The sequence below is a fragment of the Cibotium barometz genome, chromosome 6 (assembly GCF_041138505.1).
Source record: "Cibotium barometz isolate CiBa-2024 chromosome 6, ASM4113850v1, whole genome shotgun sequence".
NCBI classification, from domain to species: Eukaryota; Viridiplantae; Streptophyta; class Polypodiopsida; order Cyatheales; family Cibotiaceae; genus Cibotium; species Cibotium barometz.
Window position 1 is genome coordinate 18,657,929 of NC_141051.1, and position 23,643 is coordinate 18,681,571.

A 23,643-nucleotide genomic window follows, 5' to 3' on the forward strand; every position below is an offset into this window, starting at 1 on the left:
GAACTTAAACTAATCACATAGGCTTATTCTTCATCCTATTACCTTTATATAGAGCCTTAGTTTGTTCAAATCGGATAACCCTAGCTCCAATTTTTGGTAATTTTCTTAAAACAATCCATTATGGCTACTGGCAAGCCAAAAGGTCATCCCTGGAAGCTATTTTTGGCCACGGAAGACATGGAAGGGGAGGAGTTAGTGGAGCATGGCAACATTGATGCAAATGGAGGAGTTGGAAGAGAAATTGATTGTGACAAGCACTCCTAAAAGAACTTCTCCATCAATGGGGCAAGCTTCAAAGCAAATTATAGAGGAGGCAAATATGGGAGGCACCATAAGCATACATCTCAAGGTGCACAAGCCATTTCAAATGATGCCCTCTTGCAATTACTTACAGAAAGAATCTATTTTAAGCCACTTATGGAGAGGTTGGATGTCATCAACCTTTGAATATAAGGTTTGAATTTATGACTACCAAGATTGGGGCTATTGAAGCCAATTGGAGCAACACCATGAAGATGTTATTGGTGGTATGCATGGGAGCAAGCAGCCTATGCACACGGCTTCTCATGGTGGTCATAAGGCAGGCAAGCAGCTATGCAAGAAGCTTGTCATGGTGGTCACAAGGAAGGCAAGAAAACTATGTAAGAGGATTTTACAAGGGCTACCTATGAGAATCCTACAAAAGAATGCCTCATGAGGGAAATGAAGTCTACATCCTTCCAAGGCGGTCCTTCTCAACTACATGGGAAGTAACATACATCTTGGTTTACACATTTGGAACCAACCATTGGAGAACCTAAAAGAGTATCTTCACATCCCAAGGGAAATCAATCTTCTATGCTTAAAGGGGAGTTGTATGTTGATGGTGATGTTGAGTATGACTGGGAACATATGTCATCAACAAAAGGCATAGGAAAGCCTATGATATATGGATGGAAATGCCTAATTTCATTAAGAAATATTACAAAGATTGGCTCAATTTTTCAATACTTACATGCAATTCTCAATTGATGAGGATATTGATAAAGAGGATGTTGATGCAATGCAAGCAAGGAGCTATCCATTGTCAGTGCCTAGTGGTGGTGGAGGAGAAATGAGCACTTAGATGTCCTCTAGGCAAGATATCTTTGATACAAGGAAGGAAAGGTCTCAAGAGGGGACAAGTGCATTAAGGACTCTTATGCAACAAGGTGGGACAAATAAGAATCATATACCCGTGAATCAAGTTGATGTACATGATGATCTTGGGGGGTTCACCTCAAAAAAATTTAGTGTACCACGTGAGTTCAGCAAGAGGGGTTTTTTAATTAGATACATTAAGAAAATTTAACAGGGTTACATTAATAGAAGGGGTTTTTTAATTAGACTTTAGAAAAAAATTCGTTAGTTTATAAAAGTAAAGAGGGGTTGTTTAATTGGGAAAATTCTTTTAGGTAAGGGGTTCTTAAAATACTATTTGAATGCACGTGATACATAGAGTTTCCTCTTAGTGCACCCCCTGAGATGATGAGACACATAGTCAAACATTATTTTCCTCAAAGGAAGTGATTGGAAGAAGGCAATGTGCAATGAATGATCTTAAAACCTCTACAAGTGTGGCCAAGAAAAATAACAGTAACATTTGTGAATTGTGGGTACCTACACTTGGTTTTCCTCTTGCTTTGAGTGGGGATAGAAGATCTATTATGCACTCAATGTTACAAGATTTTGGCTTGAGAAAATGCAAAAGAGGACATCCATTCACTATCACATTTAGTCATTGCATAGATTATGACTATGTGGGTCTTTATGCACACATTGTGGGTGTTGAAGTGGATGAGACACTTGCTGTAATTTATGAGTACTCATTTGTTGATAATAACGAATGGGATGATGACTCATTTGTTGATGATACATGTGATGACCATGCCTTGGATGATCATGCATTAGGTGACACATTGAGTGGTTCGTGGAAGATTCATGAGAATGCATTGTATGATCCATTTTCAAGTTCAGCTTGGAAGACATATGATTGTCTCTTGTTTCACTCTATGAAGGCTTAGAAAATGTGGATCATGATGCATACATGGGAGAATTGTCTCATGAAAATAGTGTCCATACATGTGTTGATGAACATGCATATATGGGTAGTACACATGTTCATGGAGATGATGATAGTCTTGAGATGACATATTTTACTCCTATTGATCATGACTATCACATGGATTTTACACATGCTCTATATGTTGATGATGAAGTATGCATTGGTAGTAAGCATGCTGATCTTGAGGATGACACCTATGCTTATGGGGATGCTAGTTATGAGGCATGTGCCTTTATATTTAGTGGATGTCATTCTTATAAGATAGGAGGATTTGGTGCTATAGCCATTGATGATAGAGTATCTCATACCAAGGTGGTGTTGGGTTTGTACTCCGAATTGTTGGATGCACCGTTATGTCTTCCTTTCGATCCAGGAGGTCACACCATTATTTCATGGTGGTTGGATGGTCTACTTGATGGTTATTCATTCGATCTAGGAGGATTGGCTAGTCGCATCACCGACATGGGCTTTCTATATTCTCTATTCAATCCAGGCAGTTTGATAGCCATTACTTTAAATTCTACATAGCTTGGATCCACATTTTGTCCATGCGGTTGTAGTTGTGTGGATTACCTCATCTTCAGGGCGATACTCATAGATTTTTCATTTGAACCTGGTGCTTGGAATAATGGTCACATTGGGATGACAAGGCATTTCAAAGGGATAGATTTCCATTTGACCCCGGTGGTGGGATTTATCTATGAGAGGATTGTTCACATTTTTTACTTGTGGATGAGGATACATGGTAACCACTTTCTTAGGTGCAACAACAACAAGCTCTATTATGTGATGATGTGGTTGGGCCATTTGGTATTCATGATATGGGCTTTTATGACTCCTACATTGGAAGATGTACATTCTGGAATTTTTTGGATAGATTTGGGAGAGGCATTTTTGGAGTCTTTTGGCTACCTCAATGAGCTCTAAGGGTGACTATGATGGTAGTTCATGATATGTAGATGCTTTGGCATCATGCATATGTCATTTGGGGGTTATTTTGAAGTGTTTTCATGAAAGATTTGCAAGTGGTTTCGACATCGACTTGGGCTATCATAACAGTCCACTATGCTTCAAGAGCACTTCTTTCATGATTGGAGGGTCTAGTTCAACACTGCGCTATCATAACAGTCCACTATGCTTCAAGAGCACTTCTTTCATGATTGGAGGGTCTAGTTCAACACTGCTCATGGATGAGGCTACTTGGCAATCTTTGGATTATGTGCAACAATATGGCATTCATGAAGAAATTTTCAAAGGATTTCATCTACAACAAGGGCCTTTGCTACATGTGCATGTGGATTTCTTCTCTTTTCATCATAATCACATGGATTTCTCATATGTGTTAGATACTCATCAAATGGATGCTAGATGTGGACTTTATATGTTGATTTCTTTGATATTTGGTCTAGATGCATTTCACAAGGTTGTAGCGCCACATTTAGACTGTAGACAAATATATAGAGACTATGAACTGCTAGCGTGCTTAGCTGCAATGGTGCAATTTTGGCCCAAGTTCACTAACTCATATGTAAGATAAAACTTGAGATCAATAGAGGGGGTTTTATTTCTTGTGGAGTTACAAAAAATATACATACATGAGGGGTTTTTTAATTGAAAAAGTAAAACTTTCCATATAGAAGAGATACCTTTATCATCTCAAAAATTACAAAAGGGGTGTATATAGGTTATAAAAATCCATAGGATAAGGGGTGTTTTAATAACTCCTTGAGTGCATGTGCTATATAGGGTTTTTACATAGCGATGTCCCATGGGTGCAATCTTATGGTTATAGGTTGGGTATGAGGAGCTTCATTTTGCAACTTGTTTTCTCCTCTTCTTTTTCTTTTTTAAAGTTGAAAAAGGATGGCTGCTAAATATATGGTTATTCACATGCATGCAGGTAGTTTATACACTTTACAAGTAAATGATGTAAAATTGAAAGGGCATAGATGTACCTGACCACTAATCACCACTGGTCGAGACTCCACTGTGACTCCATAAGGATGATGATTTTTGATGGGTTTCCTTGTGATTTTTGAGAGGTTGGGTCACCTTTCAAAGTTTAGAAGAAATAATGCCCGTTATTTCACAATTCACCTTATTTTTTGATGATCACTCAAAATAAGTGGTTGTCTTATTTTGACACTAGACACTAATGCCTGTCAAAAAGCAATGTTATGGTCGTGAGCAGATCATGGGTAAAAGCCTAAAGGAAAGGAGGAAACCAATGCTAGAAAAAGACCGTCCCTTGGTGTATTTTGCACTGGTTAAAATTCTAAAAAACTGATTGAATTTACTCGTCTTTACAAAAACCGGAATTTATATATATATAGAGAGAGAGAGAGAGAAACTGGTTAATAATGAGATTTTGAATAAAGGAAACTTGGTTAAATAATGAGATTTTGAATAAAGGAAACGGACGTGTCTTTTTCGTCACAGGATGGATGGTGGGAAAAAGTTTTTTCTCTAGCACTGGAGGAAAGGAACGTTGTCAACGTCTCACCGGTAAAGGATAAGGATCATGTATGACGATGATTAGCCTACGACCGTGGACGTAGCGGTGGGGGAGTTGGTGGGAGCATTAAAATCACAGCGCGACCACTGTCAGACGAGTAGATATCCACGCGGTGAAACGGCTCTAACAGCGTGGATCCATCGGCGATCGCCCTCTCGAGGTCGAGGGGTCTCACCGTCACTCTACAAGGGGTACGCCGACATTAGTAGTGCACTCGACATGTCGACTATATAAGCTAAGCGAGCTTATCTCTCAGCTTGGCGTCCGGAGAGCTGTGCTTGCTTGCCCCGTTCGCATCGTGTGGCTTTTGTTTGAGGAGGATTAACCAGTGAAGGTTCGTAGCTAAGCCCAATCTCAGCTGTTGCGTAGTACCTAATAGATTTTGCTGGCTGGATCATATGTTCAACTTATCGCTTTGATTTGTTCTCAGGCTATGGCGTCGCACATTGGGTTCATGATGTGGTTTGCCGCAGCATTGTGCTTAGCAATAGCATCTTCCCCCGTGGACAGTCGTGGTATTGAGCAGTCTGTCAGATGCTCCGGTCCTGGGATATGCAAGGGCGTGCTGTTGACGTGCCCGACTTTCTGTTACACTGCGGGTGGTCACGGCTCGTTTTCGGGCGGACCTGGGGGCGGTGGGGGCGGTTCTGGAGGCGGGAATGGTAGTCCAGGCGGCAGCGGGAGGGGTGGAAGGGGTGGCAACGGCGGGCGTGGTGGCGGCTTTGGGGGAGGTAGCGGCGGGCGAGGAGGCGGCGGAGGGTTCGGAGGCGGCGGGGGGTCACCAGGAGGCGGCGGCGGATTCGGCGGCGGCGGTGGGGGAGGGGGCGGAGGCGGGGGTGGTGGCGGCGGAGGAGGGGGCGGTGGTGGGGGTGGGGGTGGTGGAGGAGGCGGCGGCGGGGGTTTCAGTCAAGAGCTTGACACTGTACTCCGCCACAATCCTTGTCAATTCAGCTGCAGCGCCTGTGTTGTTTCTTGCCAGTTTTAGAAACGTGCTCAGATGTGGAAGTTCCTTCTACCTGGCTGGCGTTTTAGGCATCAAGGTGCGAGGTCCTTGTAGTGGCAATGACCTGTTTGTAACGGTGTAAGACTTCATGTTTGTTGCCCGTTCTAATGTGTGAATGTATTCCTTTTCTTTTAATAAATCTGTTTGTTTTACCTCTTGCTGAATTAAATTTCTTATTCGCTTTGTTTTACTGTTGGTTAGAGTTCTCTTGAATTTGAAAAACATCCTTTGTTAATTATTTGTATTTAATTCCCAAAAAAAAACATCCTTTGTACCCTTATTGGAAAAGTAAAAGCCCTTTTATGGGTCTATAGTCTTCAACAAAGAATTTAAAAAACGGTGCCCTTATTCCAAATGCAAAAAGCCTTGTGATGGTTCTTCTTAGTCCTCACAGTAGAAGTTCAAATGCAAAAAGCCTTATGATGGTTCTTCTAAGTCCTCCCAATATAAGTTTAAGAACAATCTTTGCACACTTGACAAATTATTGTACACTTAACAAATGATCGCTCTCCTACTGATACTCGCTCTACAAAGCTCAAATTCCCTTAACTCAATCCTTAGTCTTATACTATGTGGCTTCTCTACCCACTCCCTTTACTTACTAGCTTGGGCTACTCACAAGCTCCACTCACTCCCTAATACTAAATCTTATTACATCCGATATTGAGACTTGAAGTGAGAGGAAAGCGTGAGGAAAGCTCTAGTACACGAGTGAAGCTCTATACTAGCACTATCTACTAGGCATAGTACTTAACAACCTCTCTATACTAGGCATCATACTTAACGTCGTAACCATTGATTAAAAAAATTCACTGAATAAAAAATTAGAGCTTAATTGCAAGACAACGAACTCTCAAAACTCCATGGAGTATACAAAATAGTAGGAAGATAATAGGTTAATAAATAGTAGTGTCAACAAGTAGGGAAATAAGTAGAAGAAATTTGAATGTATGATTTAGCATGGAAAGAAATTTTTAATGTAAGATTGAGCATGCAAAAGTGAGGGAGAATGTAGAAAGTGTAGCTTTCATAGGCACGTCAAACAAAATCTTAGCAAGTCAGTTAATCACATTTTCTTGTTAGGTCATTAATGCTAAAAAGAAATAAGCCAATGTACATATATGTTGTGCCGTCCAATTATGAAATTGTTACCAATACCATAAAAATCACCCTACCTTGTAATTTGATAGTGCCATCCCGTGACGAAGTTGTGACTAGGTAACTTATCTCTATAATGGCTAACAAAGATGGTCAAGCAAGATTACATGGTCAATATTGATGATTGAGTAAACATTATTCCCTTCCTAGATAACATTCAACCCTTTTTAGACATTAATGCTAAAAAGAAATAAGCCAATGTACATATATGTTGTGCCGTCCAATTATGAAATTGTTACCAATACCATAAAAATCACCCTACCTTGTAATTTGATAGTGCCATCCCGTGACGAAGTTGTGACTAGGTAACTTATCTCTATAATGGCTAACAAAGATGGTCAAGCAAGATTACATGGTCAATATTGATGATTGAGTAAACATTATTCCCTTCCTAGATAACAATCAACCCTTTTTAGACATATTCGGCCCTATTAGACATGTCAGAGATTGATGAACTATGGTGTATAGTACTAGTGCTACTTGTAGATCTTAGCAGTAACACTCATTACCTAATTACCATTTTAGCATTTTATGTATGAAAACATGTCTCTATGAATAAAACATAGATATTGGCAATAACACCCATTACCCAATTACCATGTTAGCATTTTATGTATCAAAATATGTCTCTATGAATATAACAATCTTGTAGAACACATATTGATCTTTGGACCATATGTGAGATAATTTCTTGTAAAATTAGTGGCATGTAAATAAAATTCATAATGATGACACGAATACATGCTTTGTAACCTTGAGAATATTATATCATTCTACCAATTTTAAACCATAATTATAATACTTTTTTTAGTGGATATTAGATTAGCTTGCATAGTTGAGATACCTTCTTGGTGTTACATTGGATATTATATTATCTTGCACAATTGAGATACCTCAATAGTATCGTGGCTTAGCATTACTTCTGAGCAAGGTTCGTCTCGATCTCTAGGACAAAAGTGACATTTAAGAGCAGGAAACATGTGATTTTAAAAGAAGTTTACTATCAACAAGGGGTAGAAAGGTGGTATCAAACATGTGTTTTAATAGACGAGGAACCAACTTCATGATTGGTGGATATTTTGGGGGACCCATGATGGGAGTAAAAGCTAAAGAAAGATAGGGTATTACTAGGTACCATGACCATGTTTATAGTTTTAACAAAGGGTGGCACATGATATTTTATTTGTGTACAGTTGATGAATTTGTGTGCTAATTTTACAAGAAATTATCGGCCTTGCTAGTATCGGCCATAATATTGGTACATGAGTTTATATGCCTTGCTAGTATCGGCCATAATATTGGTACATGAGTTTATACGCCTTGCTAGATGGCCGATATTATGGGTGATTTCCATGTTAATATTGATATTGTGTTTGATCAACTTGTTAAGCGTAGTCATGTTGGGACTAATTAATGTATTCATTGTGAATTAACTAAGCTAATTAATGTCATGTTGGGATTAATTGACGTGTTCATTAATTAATCATGATAATTGATATAGTTGATGTCTTGATGGGTATAGGTAATGATGTTGATGTCTTGATGGGTATAGGTAACTATGTGAAGTTGTTACTCAAATGAGGAGTGGCGATAGCACGGAGACTCCAATCATGGTCCCATGTGGGGATGTTACTTGGTCACATGCCTATTTTATTATTTATTTGCCCATGCACCCCATTTTTGCTTAGGTTAAGCAACATCATGTATTTTATGTATCACAATGTTTATTTCACAAACGTGGTATAAGCATTATTATTTTGGTGATGCTAGACAATCATGTTGTTTTTGTGAGGCTAGGCACTGAATTTTCTTACACATTATTATTGGCTCCCTTAGCAATAAATCCTTTGGCAACATGGTTGCTTTTTGATGGGCACTATGCTCGTTTTTAGGCCTCTTGGTTGTAAAAAAAAAACCTATCATTGGGCACTATGCTCGTTAAAAAATAAGGTAAAGTGGGAAAAGATAGGCACTATTTCTACTAAACCTATCATTTTGAAAGGTGATCTAGCCCCTCAAAAATCATCCTTGTTTAGCAATATGATTTAAATACCCTAGTTGGAAAGCGTGGAGCCACAAACTAAGGGAGGGATATTGTACCCATTGTTTGTTTCATGATCTCCTGATGAGGAATTCACTTTCCATAAAAAGGGGATGTCACCAGCGTGCATGAAACTCATAAAAACCCACTATTTAAGTTTATCTAAAAACTAAACTATACCCCTTTCTAAGCATATGAGTCCCAATTATAAAATTCAAGTACTCCCTATTTAAGCTTTAAAAATCAAATAGCAAATATTGATGTTATACATGTGACAAGTTGTAGCCCATGTAACTAGCATGGATGTAAGTGCTAGAAGCACAAAAACCGACATGTACTCTCCAAAAATTGTTCAATGTGTATATAGTTTAAAAGAGCAATAAACTAGTCAAGCTTTCAAGCCACACCACTAGATTACATGTTGTAAACTACAAGAAGAAATGCAACCCCTACTTTCATTCTCCCCTGTTCCCTTGTCCCCCCCTGCCCCACCACCAATCCCCCTCACCCCCTATGCTTAAGCCCCCCTTCCAAAAACTCCCCTCCCTTACACTCACATAATACCATAAGATATGGCTTGTGAATCCACTAAGCATGATCTCTTGAGTTTGTTTGTTCTTGCTTTCTCAAATTTATGTTGATTAGAATCTTCCCCATTGATGGTCTCAATCTCCAACTCCTAAGGCTGACTATGGTATCAAAGTGCTCGTATGCTCAAGGGGTAGAAATGTTCTTGTAAATTACAATTTAAATTTCAAAATATTAAGGCCTATAACATATCTTTTTCAAGTTCCACATTTACAATTTTTATAGAGTTTATATAGAGGTTATGTACTCCAAATAAAAGAGGAAAGCCTTGCACCGCCCAAAAAAAACAAAGGCACTCATCAATATATTGAGACAACTATGGAGTTGTATATAAAGGCCACATGCTCCATATAAGAGAGGAAAGCCATGCACAAGCTGTCATAACATATTGATGAGTACCCTTTTTTAAAAAACCAAAATTAAAAAAAGGGTACATATCAATATGTTAAGACAATTAGTTGAAATTCAAAGGCCTACCCTAACCTTCATTTTCAAGGCCATAAATTAGCTTGACTTTCCAAAATTATGTATGTTTATGTTAAAATTTATAGAATTTTTTAAAATAGTGGCCTTATTTTACAAGCCTATTTTCTAAGCCTGGCCTTCTCTAGAATGTTTGAAGGGTTTTGATATCCTCTAGAGGCTTCAAATTTCAGCACTCTCACCAGGGAGTTGTATAGGGGCGGCATGAATGATAACAGCCAGCCCATCGTAGAGAACTAAATATATATATATATAACCGACACAACCATTGCTGGCTAGTACTTTAGGAGGGCGCCACAACTTGGAGCAAAGAGCGGAAGTGAGTGGAAGGTCTAAAGCATAGTTCGTTTTTTGACAGGCGTCATGTCAATTTTTGAGTATTTTGGTCGTAAAATACTTTGCAAAATTTTAAAATGCCCGTAAAAAGCTACACTAAAATATTTTAAAAAACTTGTTATATTTCACCAAATTTGGTCGTAAAATAGTTTAAATTTTAAAATGTCCGTAAAAAAATATACTAAAATATAAAAAAACTTACAATATTCTATCAAACTTTGAAGGGTAATGGTACCCGTCAAAAATCAAGCCTGGTACAAAGTGTTGAGATGCTAAGCTCAACATAAGCTGACACTCATGAGGTGCCTACGTGACCGTTTGACATTTACATCACTGGCGGGTTTGGTAGTTGGCACCGACATATCTTCGCCAAAGATTCTATAGCTGGACTACATTGACTAGTCCACACCTATCCACTCCACTTTAACATGTTCACATTATTGACCGCTTGTATATACTCTAGTATGTGTGTTAGTCACCTTATCTTTTTTGTAGACCTCTTTTGTTGAAGAATAAGAAGAACAATTTTCAGCCTCTCACCTGTTCTCTTCTAGGGTTTGTGAGAGTGTGTACGCTTGCAAGAGCTCAAGCTCCCTTCTCCCTTGCATCTTTTCATGGTATCAGAGTCTGGTTCATGATGCTAAGAGCTGAGCGAAAAGCAAGAGAGACACACGAAGCTGTACGAGGGTAAGAGCTTCATCTACTCTTCCCCCTTTGTATTGGCTACTACACCCTTGTCGAGAGCTCTTCGGGAGAGGCATAGGCAAACGAACTCTGATTGAGGAGATTTCTTCGCAGGAGTGGAGCTTAAGGGCAACTATATCATCCTTTGAACATAAATTTTCAAGCCAAAAACACGTTTCAAGCGTGCTTGAGGACCTCCATTTTTTAGTTCGCAAGCGTACACGGGCACTACACGGGTAAGTTTCGATTCTCTATAGAATTCTACCTTTGGTACTGTAGGAAGGGCAATTGGTTGTGTAGATACTGTATTTACTGCAAAGAGGTCTTATTGGTGGTATTGGGTGTATGTATGCAAGTTGAGGTCACAGCTTGTGACAATGTGTGGGTGTAGTATAGTATTGTTGCAAAGAATACAACAATTTGTGCAAGCCAAAAAAGAGTGCTAATTTTGGTGAGTTTGTATTCCAGACACAATATGTCAAATGATGGAATTAACCAGATTGTTTCAGAGAAGCTTGACAAGCTTCCATGCTTGGAGATTTAGATTGAGGATTTTTTTGTTGGGAAAAGGATTTTGGGACTACATTGATGAAGGTGAACATGAGGAGACACCAGAGATACTGGAGATTAATCTAACTGCTACAGATATAAAAGAATACAAGGATTAGAATCAAGGAGCAGGAAAGTCATGTATTGGCTTTCTATTAGCATACATGATACCATGATTGGGCATATTCAAGATGCCAAGTCACCCAAGGAGGCATGGGACACCTTGGTGAAGCTGTATGAAACAACACCAGGGCACGAAAGATTCAGTTGAAGAATGAGCTTCACACTATGGAGAAGAAAAATATGTATGTGAATGATTATGCCTTGAGGATCAAGGGCATTATGGAATCTCTTGCATCTATTGGTGCTTTTGTTGATGATGTTGATAAGGTGAAAGTATGTCTACATGGTCTTAGGCCACAAAACAAGGCATTCAAGACATCTATTCAGACTCGAAAAAACATTCCCAACTTTACAGATTGGGTGTTAATGCTGATCATTGAAGAGAAGAATTTGGGTGAAGATCAATAGCCGTCACAAAACAAAAATAGTTCAAAGCAACAAGCCTTCTACACAAGTTCAGGTAGAGGACAAGGTAGAGGTCGTGGACATGGCCAAGGTGGTGGCCGACCAGGTAATCAGAATTATGGTCAGGAGCAGTAGCAACAATAGTCCCATGAATCATAACAACAAAACACACAGGTGGAAAAGGCCAACTTGGAGGCAGGAGGATTCAAAGAGGTTGTGGATCAACAAAGGCAACATAATGATACACGAGGCTATTTCTACAATATTGTATATAGATTCAGAGAATTGGCCAAATGTAGATTGAGTGGTATTGCATGGGGATATATATATATTAGGTCACTACGTGGAAAAATCCTTCAACTCCACCAAATACATGGACTACTCCTTTTTCTAGGATTATTACCCAAATATTTGTACATATCTCATTTCTACTTCCAAATGCCATAACTCTCTAAAGAAATGGTTAGGTTTCCAAATCTATCTCTTAGAACTCTATCACATCCTAGTTTTATGAACCTAGCCATTTATATATATATACCAGGGTGCCCGTACGATGGCCACACAAGAACCAAAGGACGGCTGCCCACTGTGTGGTCCACACGTACAGCTACGTGGACACCCATGCTATCCCAGACCAGATAAGGTACATGCGTACCACTCCTTTCCTTGATAACCGACACCATACCTTTTCCCTAGACCATGCAGGCCACTCATGTGCATGCAAATTGCTATAAGAAGCAGAATGACATGCAAACTGAAAAAGTGCAGCAAAATAACTGTGTCCTCTCGTAGAAATAATGAGAGATTGTTTGTTATGCAACATGTAGTTAATATTGTGTCTAGAAATGATGTAGCAGCATGTAAGGATGATGTATGGTATGTTGATTCAGGTGCTTTAAAGCACATGACAAGTCATGGTGAGTGGTTCAAGGAAATGAAGAGTCTTGAAAGACCAAGTTTTGTTGAAAAAACAGGGAATGACACTGCTCATTCAATTGTCCATGTTGGAGATGTGCCATTTTCTATACAGGATGGTAAGGTGAAGTACCTTGCAAATGTACTTCATGTTTTGAACATTATAAAGAATCTCATTTATGTTGGCTAGATGATTGAGCAAGGTTTGCAGGTGCGATTTAACCCTGATGGTTGTTATGTATAAGACTTTAAAGATAAGTGCAGGTTGGTTGCAAAAGAGAACAGTGGGTAGAATGTTTACACTAAATGTAAATATGCCTGAAGTGAGTGCTGCAATGTTTGCAAATGGTTCAGGAGTTGTTGCAGATATAGACATTTAGCATAAGAGAATTGGGTATGTAAATGTGTAAAGAATGAAGTATATGCATACGAAAGAAATTGTGATAGGACTGCCCGAGTTTAAGGTTGAAGGCATGCATAAAGGATGTGAAGCATGTCAATTTGGAAAGAAATTGTGATAGGACTGCTTGAGTTTAAGGTTGAAGGCATGCATAAAGTATGTGAAGCATGTCAATTTGGAAAGAAAACGAAGCATGTATTTCCACATGACAGAAATGTGACCAGGAATTTACTAGATGTTGTGAATTCAGTTGTATGGGGTCATGTGAAGACTATCTCTATCAGTGGCTGCTGCAGGTACTATGTAAGATTCATTAATGACCACATGAGGAAAGTGTGGGTGTATTTCATGAAGGAAAAGAGTGAAGTTTTCACTCATTTTCAAAATTTCAGAGTGGCCGGCTAAAACCCAAATAGGAACCATGTGAAGTGCCTATGGTCAGATGGAGGGGGAGAATACTTCTCTAATGAGTTCTCTGATTTCTTGTGAAAGAATGGCATTCAAAGATAGTTTACATGTAGATACACTCTGCAGCGAAATGGAGTTGCTGAGCGAAAAAATAGGCACATTGCAGAGATAGCATGATCATTAATGGCAGATAAGAATATGCCACATAGCTATTGGGATGAGGCTATGTCTACAACAATTTATATCATGAACAAGACTCCTACTACAGCCATACATGATGTAACACCAGAGGAGAAGTTTACTGGCAAGAAACCTGATTTGTCTCACTTGCAAGTTTTTGGATGTATTACATATGTGCATGTACTAGATGAGTTGTGTACTAAGCTGGATCCAAAGGTAGAAAAATATGTGTATATTAGGTATTCCCCTTGAGCAAAAGGGATATAGATGTTATAATCCTGCTACATGTGAATTGAGGGTAAGTAGGGATGTTGTGTTTGATGAGATAAGTAGTTGGCATGTTGCTGAAAAAGATGTTGTTATTGGGACTGATGTAAGTGGAAATGTGGTTATACAAAAGGAAAGTTAGCAATCAGAGTTATTGAGTGGACCAAGAGAGTCCTCATGCAGTGGTTCTATTGATAGACCATGGAGTGGCAGGCTGCATCATAATACCAACCCTGGAAATGTAGTTGGTACTTCACATAAAGTCAAAGAGAAAGTGGTTGAGCCCCTTGGTATGCTTGATATTTTTCTAAGGCATTCTCTTATTGATGGAGAGTCTAGTGGCTCTCCCTTTCCCTCATTCATTACTCACGCACTCTCTCTACATCACCACATCACCAGTTCAACCATAAAGTGACCTTTTTTTATTTTAGCTGAACGAATATGTGGAGTGATGTTACGTTTGACAGAAAGTGCAATCAAGGCATGAGCCTGCGCATCTTTACCATCCCAACGAGCTTGTTCAGCAGTTGGTAAAACAATAGCAACAGTAGAGCTGCTAGAACCTGCAACATCCTCAATAGATCCTACATCCACAGAACCTGGACGTACATCTATACCCTGCACAATGTTCCACACTCTTTTTGCAACCAAAACATGATGCATCATGTATGCCCAAAGTGGGTAGTTGCTATCTCCATCCAATTTGTCATCAGTAGACAACATGCGAAATACATCATTGTCAGCCATGGCCACTGACTGAAACTGATGCAAAAGCTACCTATAATGAAGCAAAGACTGAACAGAAAACAACTCGTGCTATGTAGCACGGTCCACAATAGAATACTTATGCCTGTTTTGCAGAAAACCGCACCGTCAAAATTTTTGCACAAAATGACGAAAACACCTGTACAGAACTTGCAATGCAAAAACGGAGCCCGAAACAACCTCAGATGCAATTTCTGAGAACACAAAGCCCTACGGGTTAGTTTGCAGAGTATAGGGACCTGCAAGCACTCGTGAAAGCTCACCTCAATCGGAGAACGTGAGTCGGAGGGTGCTAGCGGCGTAGCCCTGGGAGCTGATCCTGCTCTAATACCAATTGTTGGAATTAGGATTGCAAAAAAGCACACAAAGCTTGGAGAAGAAGAAGCAAGAATGCACACAACATATAGTGTATTAGATTGTGTCAATGTACAAAGATAAGTTAGCCCTAGAATGATGGGCATATATACAAGCCGGGGGAAAAAACTCCTAAAGAGGGAAAAAGTGCCCCGGCGGTCCTAAGTGTGTTCACACACATCACTGCCTATATATATGGTAACACCCTTGTCGCCTTGAAAATTTTTTCTCTTAAAGTTGGAGCCCTCTTTACCCTCAGTTGTCTTGCTAAGATTGGATTTAGAGTGATATGATATGTTGTCATAAATCTGCGCATACTTTATGGCCTCACCAAAATCTGTCGGCTACTTAGGCTCTACAAAAGCTTCATAGTCTAGGTGTAAGCCTCTCATGAATCTGTTTATAAAGTCTGGAATTTATAGATTCCCTTTAATTTCAACACAATCTCATGGTAGTTGGAGATGTATTAGCGTCCACCAACATTTATCCCAATCACGCGCCAAGACCTCTGCAATTCATTTACAGGAAAAAACTCATTCTGAAACATTGTTCCGAACTCTACCGAAGTACTCGAAATTCTAGCACTCTTGGCAAACTCATCCATTATTTCTATGCCTTACCTACTATCAATGATAGTTTGGGCTCTAACTCCACATCCGTGGATCGAGCATTATCTCCATAGTCGTCCTCATCAAGATGAATGTCCTTTGAGTAATTCTCCTTATTGTCATCAACCTGCAAGGGCTGCTCATCCACTAGCTCCATGATGTTCGCCGTCATCTCGGCTGTGGCGAACCTACGGGGTCATCTACTACAGATAGGCAAACATCAGAATCTACATCAATGGGAACATCCTCGGTCCCTCGTGAGCCCAAAGGAGATCACGTCATCTTAGTCTGGCGAGCAGACACTGCCTGACGAATATAATCAAGCTCATCTTGGGACATGCCGCACACGGAGGACAACATATGAGAAAACCCTCCTAATCTACCTAACGGCGGCGACAAACTACCCCCGCTATTTGATACCGATATAATGGGATTTTTTTCTAAATTTCTACCAATTGCTTGGCCTAATTAAAGGTTTCTTTGCTCGAATGACTATTTCTATATTTCCTCTCAATTCCTCAATTGAATTATATTCAATATTCCTCTTTTGAATAAAAGAATTCATGGGATTTGTAGAAATCAATTATACCCATATTTTCACTTTTGGTAAATAATCATAAATTGAATTATACTAAAAATTCCTCTTCTTCCCATTGAATTTCTTGGATCTCAATTACCATGGGAGTTTCTCTTTTTGCATTTAATTATTTGCATTTCAATGTCATGGGAATTCCTCTTTTATCATCAAATATTCCGTTGACTCTCCGTCAGCTATTGCAACTCTATCACTTTGGTCTCCACGACGTCATTCACAAGATGGTCAAAATGCTTCCCCAGCATTCTTGACATAAAACAGTCATTTAAAAATAGGTCATAAATACAGTTTCTAACGAACTCTCATCTTTTCACATCGTTTCACATCGTTCCACATCATTTCCCGTTATTCCACATTCTTCTAAATCAATTCACTTTACTTAATCCACATCCAATTATATGTATTCTCATCGTCCTTCATCCATTCTCATCCAATCACATCATATTACATCTTATCACATCTATCCTCATCACATCTCATCCATTCTCATCTACCCATATCCACATCACATCCATTTACATCTAACCCGATCCACATCACCACATCCATTCACATCTCATCTCATCCATTCACATCTACCCCGATCCACATCACCACATCACATCACATCCCATCCATTCACATATATCCTGATTCACATCACATCCATTCTCATCACATCTCATCTATTTATATCTATCCCGATTCACATCACATCACATCTCATCCATTCACATCTACCCTGATTCACATCACACCACATCACACCCATTCTCATCACATCTCATCTATTCACATCTATCCCGATTCACATCACATCACATCACATCCATCCTCATCACATCTCATCCATTCACATCACAGCACATCACATCCATTTCACATCACATCACATCACATCCATTCACATATATTTACATCACGTCACATTCACATCTCATCGCATCTATTCACATCCATCACATTCATTGCATTCCCATCCCATCACATACATTCTATCCACATTACATCACATCCACGTCTATCCACATCATATCTCATTCATTCACATCCATCACATTTATTCACATCACATCCATTCACATCACATCACATACATTCTATTCACATTACATCACATCCACGTCTATCCACATCATATCTCATTCATTCGCATCCATCACATTCATTCACATCACATCCATTCACATCCATCACATTCATTCACATCTCATTGCATCCATTCACATCCATTCATATCCAAAAGATTCATTCTCATCACCATCCCATCACATACATTCTATCCACATTACATCACGTCCACATCTATCCACATCATATCTCATTCATACACATCCCATCTCATTCATCCATATTCATTCATTCACATGCACGTCTATTTACATCCATTCATTCACTCACATTCACATTTATCACTTCACATCTCATCACATTCACATGCACATATATTCACATCACATCTTTTATTTAAACACCCATTCACATGTGTGAAATAGGTGCCTCCTTAAAGTCTCCCCCCCTCCTTACCAAGGTGTCAGAAATGTATTATTATATCAAAATATCTCATTTTTTTAGTAATATCTCATAGTTTTTAACTAATAAACCTTGTACTCAGTCAACTCTTCATCTTATGTAAGCATTTACTCATTTTTGGGTATTTTATTTTATTCTTTGGATTTATCTCATCCCCACACTTGGATTAATCCAATTATTCCATAGGAACCTTAATTGGACCATAATCCAAAAATTTCTGAAAATCTTGACCCTTAGGTAAGGTCTTTTATACACATTTTCAATTAATTCCAAATGCACATTGAAAAGTTCTTTTTGAAATTCCATTTCAGGGGAAACCATTTTAGACACTAGGAGGATTTTTATATAAAAAAATATCTCAATTTTGGTCTTTCTCTCTCTAGACATTTTCTCTCTCCAGGTCAAATAGGGTAAAACAAGATCTTTCTTTTATTCCAGAGAGGGGAATAATTTTAAGAACAGAAGGGGAGGTTCTTACTCCTTTACACCTTAAAAGTTGGAGAGAGGAATCTTCCAGCATGTCCATTGACCTGCTTCATCAAGGCTTCATCGAGATAGGAGTTTTGGGTTGGGTGCTTGCTATATTCCTTGAACTGGTGGCTGACGTGTAGTCTCTTCTTTCAGGGAGTGTGTGTGACCACTTTGAGGGAGAATCGGAGTGCTCGGTGTGAGCCATGGGAGAAAGGAGCTGGAAAGTGGGCAAGAAACTGTGAAATTTGAGAGAAAAAATTGCAAGAGTTTGGCTAGGGAGCAAGAAGAAAAGCTAGAAAAGTGAGTGGTGGTGGGTCCTTATATAAATTTGCAGGGAAGGTACGACCATGGCTTCATAGAGGAACGATCATGGCTTCATAAGTAAATGGCCATGGCTTTACAAATGAAAGATCGTGGCAACAACGGTCGTGGATTGGCTTGAGGGAATGGTCGTGTCCCAAAAAGAGTGAATGGCTATGGCTTTACAAATGAACGGCCGTGGATTCATGAGTGAACGGCCTTGGATTTACAGATGAATGGTTGCTGTGGATTCATGAGTGAATGGCCTTGGATTTACAGAGATGAATGGTTGTGGATTCATAGATGAATGATCGTGGATTCATAGATGAATGGTCATGGATTTACAGATGCATGGCCATTTTCTTTGACTTAGAGGGAGATTTTTATTATTATTTATTTTTGGGGCACCCTGTGGTGAGTAGGTTTTGTACCTTGGAACTATGTGGTCAGCACCCCATTACAGGTTTTATACTGACTCCTTTCCCGATTGGTGATGGTAAGAAGTCAAGTCCAGTTAGATTTGGGCAAGGTTGGCAGCTCTTCTTGAAGCCTTGGTGCCTAATGCGAGGGAGTTGTGTGACAGTGAGGGTTGGGGAGGTAAGAGGTTGAGTAGGGGTGTAACGAGAGAGTCACATGATAAGGACAGGTGGGGTGGCCGAGGCGGATGGGATATCACTACTGGAGATAGTGGGTAGAGGGGATGTGGTTGTGGCTTCCTCCTGTATCTTTCCCTTGCCCTTATCCAGAAGAGTGCTAGTGAGGGCAGTTGTGGCTAGCTTTGGCCTCCATTGGAGGTGTTTTTGGGTGCAATGAGGGATGTTGTGTGCTAGTGGTCATGGTAACAAGATTTTTCGATTGACTTCATAGGACTTTTGGGATTTGAGAAGGTTTTTAGGGACCCACTTGTAAGTAGTGGTTGTGTGAGGATGAGGTGGGCTTTGACGGTGTCACTGGTGGTGGCTTTTGTAGGGTATTGTCCCAAAGTTTTCGTGCAATCAATCGATAGGGGGTGGCTTTCTTGATGAGGCATCTTCCTCAAGCCTTGTTGATCGATGGTTTGATGGGTATGACATTAGCTAGGAAGTGTGCAAATTCCTCTCCCCATTCACCAGTACCCACCAGTGGCTCTCCGTAGATGAATGTACGACATATGGTTGACCAATACATGTTGGGAGGCTTTACACATCGTGATGATAAAATAAAATTCTAGTAGAATTAGGAGCCATTTGGTGATTCTTCCCATGGTTCAAAGATTATTCACCAAATAAAGAAGAACTTTATGGTCTATGAAGAAAACAAATTTGGTCACTGAAGGTAATGATGAAACGTTTTAACTATATAAACCATGGCCAACCTTTCTCTTTTTGTGGTGGCATAATTTTTTTCTACTTAGTTCAATTGACGACTGGCAAAGCTAATAGGGAACTCAAGGGGTGCACTACTAAGAAACACCCTATGTGTCACATGCGTTCAATGGTTATTTAAAAAACCCCTTACCTGTGAATTTTCCATGAATAAAATGACCCCTTTTTCTTTATAGACTTATGGGTTTTTAATTAAAAAAACCTCTTTTGTAAATTTATCTTAAAACTTTGAATTAAAAAACCCCTTCATTTGAACTCACGTGCTATACTTACATATTTTTAGGTAAACCCCTATTGTGCTCCCTAGAGGTTGTGAGCCATCACGCAACCGATTGTTGTGAAGGTAGAGGTGTCTATGTGGACATGGAATATGATTTCCCAATTAGGGGATCTCAAAATGGGAGCACTTGCTAATCCTTTTTTAAGGTTATCATATGCTTGTTGGCACTCCTCTGTCCATTCAAAAATCAGCAAGAGTCTATAAAGAGGATGAGATATGTTAGAATACATAAAGATTACAAACTTTGCAAACATGTGGGAGGCAATCTCATACATAACTTTTGTAAAGATTTATGGTGCTATCGAGCATAGGGTAAGGGAAAGGCATGAGTAGAGGACCATGATTAGAAGCATCTAGCCACATCACACTTGGACATTATCCCACATGAGCACATTTGTAAGAGGTGTACCTTCCTCATATAAAAGGAGTCATTTTCAAGCAATGAATACAAGCTTCTCTCAAGCCTTTCTATGAGTACAAGTTTCCATCTTGTGGAAATACACAACAAAGGGTAGCAGCCCAGCACAAACTTGCTATGACAAGTCCCTCACACCACAATTTGGGTGGAAAAGCCAACTTCTATGCAAAATTTCTCATTATTATCACATTTTTTTAAATCTTATGCATCGAATTTCTTAAGATAAGTACTTTATTTTTCTAGAAAGCTCCACCAACAAAAAAAGATATTGTTATCGTCGAAGACATTATGAAAACGAAACATGGCAATGGCTTCTTGAAAAGGGGGTAATAGTTCAAGCTTATTGAGGTGAATTTTATATTCTTTTATATTCTCTTTTATCTTTTCTTATAAAACTATAATTCTCTATGTTTGTTTTTTCCTTTTCTATTTATATAGGATGACGATGATGAGGAGCATGATGATGAGGATGATGTGATGATGATGATGAGGAGGAGGAGCATGATGATGATGATGATGAACCGGAGGATGAAGACGAATAGGGCCCTCTAGAATAGTTTTTTTTTTGTTTAGAATACATGGTTGAGGATATGATTCCTCTTTTTATATATATCGTAAATATGCTTTTGGTATTTTGAATATTACATGTAATGACTTTCTATGCTCTTAAATGTTATGAGATCTTTATCTTCTTAATGTGTTCTTACTCTTAATGATGTGTACTTAAATTTATTTAAAAAATTTAGGGATAGAATTGTAGAGATTAATCTTTCACATTCTGTCCCAATTTTCTTGTGATTTTTTTTTTGTTTCATGGTTATAGACGTAGATGAACACGTAGCTTAGGCGTAAACTGGTAGCCGCCGCCATGTTGTCACTTGTATTTATAACCACGAAACATGATTTTTTCACTCTCTATATCCTTTGATTTCTTTGTGGATAGAAACATGGTTGTAATCCCCTATTTCTTGTAATGTTTCACTCCCTTTTTGCCCCATCTTTACAATTGTATTCTCTCTTGAGAGACTAACTAGAAATGAACAAACTCCCACTCAATTAGTGTACACTTCAGCTCCATAGAGAGTCTTCATTTTGTCTTGAGCACATGCTCTTATTTACAAATGGAAGGATCTTTTCTTGCAGAACAAATCCTTTCTTTTATCACTAATATTATCTTCATGAAATATGTACTCATATGAAGAACTTTGACACTTTTATCAAATGGTTTTTAATGAGTTAGTTTGTTTTCCAGCATGTGTATAAGAAAGTCAAAGTAGCAAAACAAAACCAAAGCAAGCCTTCATCCCCTTTCATTAGTTGTTGGCAGTTATGGTGGTAGATACTCATAATGAAAAAGTTTGGAATGTAGTTCAAGGGTAAAAGTATGGTTAGTGACCCTCTAGAAAGGGTGTCTGACCTTAATCCTCAAGGGACAAGATCGAGACTCCAGGCTGCGAAAGCGCGTGGCTAACTACTCGCGTGACCATCTTTAAGGCGTAATTTAACACGTATCGCGACTCACGAGTTGGCAACTTGGCTGGCCATAGGTGATCCTCAAACAAACTGCAAATTATTTTTAGGCAATAAGCAGGATCACGACACGAGAAAGTCAGCAGCAGCGTGACGAGAAGTCAAAAGCAACGTTTGGAGTCTACTTAATGCATTCTACCTACACAAGCGTCAGCGTAGTCGGTGAATGATAAGACCTTCAATGACTCGTGATGGGTTGAAAGGCTGCTCACCGTGTGGTGTGTGAGGCTATAAAGACCGCTTTGGGCGCTGCAGACCAACTACTCAAAGCCGAGTCTGTATCCGGCTTGTGTGAGTTGTATCTAATCGTGCTTCCATTTGATTTGTGATCGTCCATAGTGCTTGTAGGCTTTTGCTTCAATCATGCAGTCCATGTGGACTGCCTTTGCTTTTGCGTGGCTATTGCTGTTTTTCAATGCAGCATCTGGAAGTGCATCAAGTGAGTACTACTCCGCCTATGAGTTGCATGAGGTGGTGGAGTCGGAAGGGGTGGTGGAGTACGCCAAATGCACGGGTCCTGGGAAGTGTTCCGGGGTTGTACTGACGTGTCCTAGAACATGCAGCGGTGGTGGTGGTGGTGGTGTGAAGGAGGGGTTCAGGGGTCTGCGTGGGTTGTTTGGGTTTGGTCCCGGTGGCTTCGGACCCGGTGGCGGGTTCGGGCCTGGCCGTGGCAGGGGTAGTGGGGGGGGAGGTGGGGGCGGTGGAGGTGGCAGTAGAGGCGGCGGTGGCGGAGGTGGCGGAGGGAGTACTTCTGGGGGAGGAGGCGGGGGTGGAGGGGGAGGAGGTGGAGGAGGCGGTGGTGGAGGTGGAGGAGGAGGAGGAGGCGGCGGTGGTGGAGGCGGCGGCGGTGGAGGTGGAGGTGGAGGTGGAGGTGGCGGAGCGCGACAAGGTGGTGGCGGGGGCGGCGGGGGCGGTGGGGGCCTAAATGGTCGTGGACTCGCTTCACGCAGCCTCTGCCAGTACGACTGCCTCTCCTGCCAAGTGTCTTGCCACTATTAAGCAAGCATTAAACTCTATCAGCTAGATAATAACGTCTTATTCGACGGGCTTGCTAATTAAGTTGAAGCAGCATTTGTTGTCGTTGTGTCAAGCTTTCCATACAAATTATAAGACATTTGCGGCTTATTATTATTCTTATTATTGTAGTCTACTTCAAGTTTACAGACTTCCGCACAAGCAATTTCTTTTCCTGCAACTGTGTTTTCTTGGCATTGCGCATGGATTTAGAAGTTACAGTTTTTTAACGTGTTGAAACGTGTGCGTGTATAGTTGCTTAGCGCGCTCGCGTGTGCTCAGGGGCATCTCTGT

The 23,643-nt window shown here is 39.8% G+C and overlaps 1 protein-coding gene across 1 annotated transcript; it reads left to right on the forward strand.

Annotated features, from left to right (window-relative positions):
- The first annotated feature begins 4,700 nt into the window (after positions 1–4,700).
- LOC147637473 (uncharacterized) lies at positions 4,701–5,756 on the forward strand. The gene is made up of 2 exons (XM_086798891.1): positions 4,701–4,932; positions 5,029–5,756. Exon 2 carries the CDS (start codon positions 5,032–5,034, stop codon positions 5,581–5,583), a length of 552 nt encoding a protein of 183 aa, XP_086655017.1. The 5' UTR covers positions 4,701–4,932; positions 5,029–5,031; the 3' UTR covers positions 5,584–5,756.
- The last annotated feature ends 17,887 nt before the right edge of the window (positions 5,757–23,643 follow it).

Bases quoted from the DNA above. Each gene is read 5' to 3' on its own strand.
- LOC147637473 (XM_086798891.1), top strand. From the start codon at position 5,032: ATGGCGTCGCACATTGGGTTCATGATGTGGTTTGCCGCAGCATTGTGC.